Source organism: Schistocerca nitens, chromosome 1, assembly GCF_023898315.1.
Source record: "Schistocerca nitens isolate TAMUIC-IGC-003100 chromosome 1, iqSchNite1.1, whole genome shotgun sequence".
NCBI lineage: Eukaryota > Metazoa > Arthropoda > Insecta > Orthoptera > Acrididae > Schistocerca > Schistocerca nitens.
Window position 1 is genome coordinate 848454569 of NC_064614.1, and position 3709 is coordinate 848458277.

A 3709-nucleotide genomic window follows, 5' to 3' on the forward strand; every position below is an offset into this window, starting at 1 on the left:
GCGATGCCCTAAGCGAAGAAACAGCGCAAAATGTACAGGTATACGATTACATTACAGCTAAGGCTTTAGGTTCTAAAGAAGAATCTATGCTCCGGAATGAACTGTGTTAATTGATGCAGTACACTATTCAGTAGACATTCTTCAGCGTAGTCTGTCTACATCTATTCAGTTGGACGTAAACTTAAAGTAATAGTTTCACATTCTATACTAAAATGACATGAAGCATAATGATGTAAATGTACTTAGAGCCACTAATCCTTCAGCACCGCAGACGGCACATCACAACGGTTACAGTGCGCTAGCACGAGTAGATAGCATTACGCACGTACTACAATAATAGCTGTCAGATCTAGTGTAAATCATACTAACAGAAGGATGTGCAGTATGAATAAAATTTTATCGAAACGGCGGCGTTGATATATGTTCAATCTTAATATAACAGTTGTCGTCTAAAAATGATCGACGTTTCTTTTATTGTGGCTGCTACATTTTTAGCAATTTACTCATAATAGCGAAAGGGCAGTAAATTTTTGGTGTGGTTGATTAAGATTTAACACGATTGTAATTGGTTCTACAAATAAAATGACGGATGAGAGCATCTGTTGGTGGTTCTATGCTACTGTCAATCAGTATCTGTTAACGATGCGGTATAGTTTTAGGAAAAGTAAATAAATAAATTAATAAATGGTTACAGTAAATGCGAAGTCACCTAATATGTTCAAGCGTAGAGATTGACTGACACGTAACCGGCAATTTAGGCTACCGGAGTATGATTTGCTGTATCTATTACGCAAGTGTGGGCAGTAACAGAAAATAAATAAAACACCACCGAATTAATAAGATCCACAGCGTGTCTGTAAATGAACTCGAAAATGTTTTGTAGAACAGGTGAAAAAGAAGAGACGGCAAATGTACTGAGTTTCGGCAAGTGCGACGTCCGCGCTCACCTTTCGTAGTCGGCGTTGTCGTCATCGCAGCGGCCGTCCTTAAGCTCCCGCCAGCTCTTGCCGTGGCGGCACGTCGTTACCATGACGATGTCCCGGTCGTTGTGCAGGTGGTAGAGCGCGTTGCGCGTCTCCGAGCCGATGCCGTGAACGTAGCGCTTGCCCTTGAACGCGAGAAGGAACTTCTTGCGCGTAGGGAAGTTGTTGGCGTGAACGGAGCCCGGCTCGCCGCCGCGCTGCGGGTGGTTCTTGTGGAAGAGTGGGATGGAGATGTCAAATCCGGGTCGCAGGTTGGCCACCGACATGCTCGCCTTGGCCAGGATCGCCTTGCCCGGGTCGAAGCCCAGGTCGTCCTCGGCGTAGTCGGGCCAGGTGCCCGAGTACAGGTTGAAGATGACGTGGTTGAGACCGCCGTTCCAGAGCTTGAGCTTGCGCAGCCGCGACGGCACGTTGCGCACGAAGTCGGCAGACAGAGGGTCGCGGTCCAACGTGTCGATGGCCAGCACGAAGAGGCACGCCTTGCGCGCGTCGGTCGTGTAGTAGCGCGACTCGACGATAGCGTCCAGCACTTTCTGGTAGGAGGGGGCCGGGTTCAAGCCGATGTCTACCTCCATGTAGTCCGCCTGGGGGTACACGAACACTTTGAACTCGCCGCGGCACCGCCCGAAGTCGAAGCAGTTGCTCATGCGGCAGTGGCGGTGCGGCGCCGACGGGTCCGCGTCGGGGCGCGTGCCGATCCCCGACCACCGGAAGTCCGGCGACGTCTCGATCTCGTAGTCGAAGTAATCGCCGGAGAGCCGCGATTCGGCGTACGTGGGCAGGAGGGAACCGTTGCTCGCCGTCCCGCCCGGCGCCGCGGCGGCAACGGCGGCGGCGGCGGCGTCATCTCCGCAGACGCCGTCGCTCTTTAACCGGTAGCCGCCGAAGTAGCAGTAGGCGAGGAAGGCGCACGAGAGCAGGACGAGCAGGTAGCGCTTCTTGGGCTGCATGGTGCGCGCTGGCTAGGGCGCGCCGGCGGGCGCGGGCCGCGCGACAGGTGCTGGCCCGCGGGCGCGTCCGCAGGGCCGCCGCATGTCCGACACACGCACTGGCGCCGCCTCACCGCCACCGTCGATATGACGCCACTGTGCGGCGCCGAGCCGCGCACCACGTGCTGCCGCCGGCCGCGCCTGCGCCTGCGCCGACGCGCGCCGCGATCGCCGCCACCACCGGCGACCGCGACACCACTCCGCGGCAGCGGCACCTTCCGGTGTCTGCATGCCGCGGTATCCACCTGCACCTCCGCCTGTACTCCGCGAGCCAAATTGCGGCTCTTGGACGCTTGGAGCAACAGCCGCTTTTCCTGATGGTAACGATTTCCTCGATAAAGGATGGAAGCGAACACGGCAAATCGGATGCACATAGACAATCGTACTACTCTTTCGTTATTTCTTATGCCTCGTGAATGAAATTACTTTCTTTCACTCACAGCAACTGAAACTCTTCTGGTGGGTCCCACCCTAACCACAACCACGGAAATGACAATACGACACGGAAAAACAGCCAAGCAATTTCAGAAGCAAGACTAATAGTTCCACTGCCGCTCGTTTCACTAAGAGCAATTTAAGCTGTGCTCTTAGGTCCCAACATAACCACAACCTTGAAATTGTTATATATTCGGAAGAAAAACTTGATCGCATTGACCAAATCTCATCGTTTGCCGTATAATGTCACCTGATTGGCTCCGACCAACGGCAACGAGTAGCAAGCAGCAGCACGCAACAGTAGAGTCGTGGACTCTGTAAGAGTCTTAGAAACTTGGCTAGTAATGAAAATACAGGTGCTGGGCAAATGAATGGGAACACAGAAAGCACAACAGATTACAATATCTAATACGGTGTAGGAAAACCGTTTGCATTTAACACAGCTTCCAGTCGCCTGTGAATGAATAAACAGAAGTCCTGTACGTAAAATTTGAAATTTTCCCGGCGAATCAACTGTTCAAAAAGATTTCGGGCTTGCAGCCGGTCGTCGTAAACTTCCATGCACGATATTTCGGCTGGAAAACTGCCAGCCATCTTCAGGTGAGCCGTACGAGGACTGATGAAGACGTTCTCCGCTCCAGCTTCTATAGTTTGCTGATAGTACTGCCCCGCATGCGATGAGGTCGCGGAGACAGAAGGGCCACACCGACCAGCGGCAGCGCCCTCGCTGGTGGAACTGCAGTACTCAGCTGCCGTCGGTATTGTTGCTGGCCGCAGCTATCGAAGTCTTCTGGCGTCTTCGTCTCGAGCAAATTTCGGAGATGACGGGATTCCACGCGTTATTCAATTAGCAACCACTGTCACGGTTCATTAGATTTCCCGCAATGCGTATTTCAACGGATTCTTTGATAATTGAGTCCCAAAAAGTTCTTGCTGTGGCCAAAATCGAAGTTTTGTCGTACTCCATTGAACGTCCGTTAGATGTACAATGTTCCGCAACTGCAGACTTACTTGGTTGCAATACGCGAGTGCAACGTTGATGTTCTGTACAACACTCTTCCACTGTACGCGTTGTCTGTCCTATATAGGCCATACCACATTGACACGCCTTCCGCAGTAACAAATCATCCTTCACCGATCCCAGCAAATCCGAAATCTTAGAAGGCGGACGAAAAACCACGTTCACATGAAAATTATTAAGCATCTTTGCTATCTTGAAGGAGATATTTCCGACAAACGAAAGAAAAGCTAGGGACTTGGCATGCGCGTTCTCCTCTTTATCCACTTCCCGGTTCCTGGTTA

The 3709-nt window shown here is 51.9% G+C and overlaps 1 protein-coding gene across 1 annotated transcript; it reads right to left on the reverse strand.

Moving 5' to 3' along the window:
- Positions 1-943: 943 nt before the first annotated feature.
- LOC126209229 (exostosin-1-like) lies at positions 944-1933 on the reverse strand. The gene has a single exon (XM_049938893.1). It carries the CDS (start codon positions 1931-1933, stop codon positions 944-946), a length of 990 nt encoding a protein of 329 aa, XP_049794850.1.
- Positions 1934-3709: the final 1776 nt, after the last annotated feature.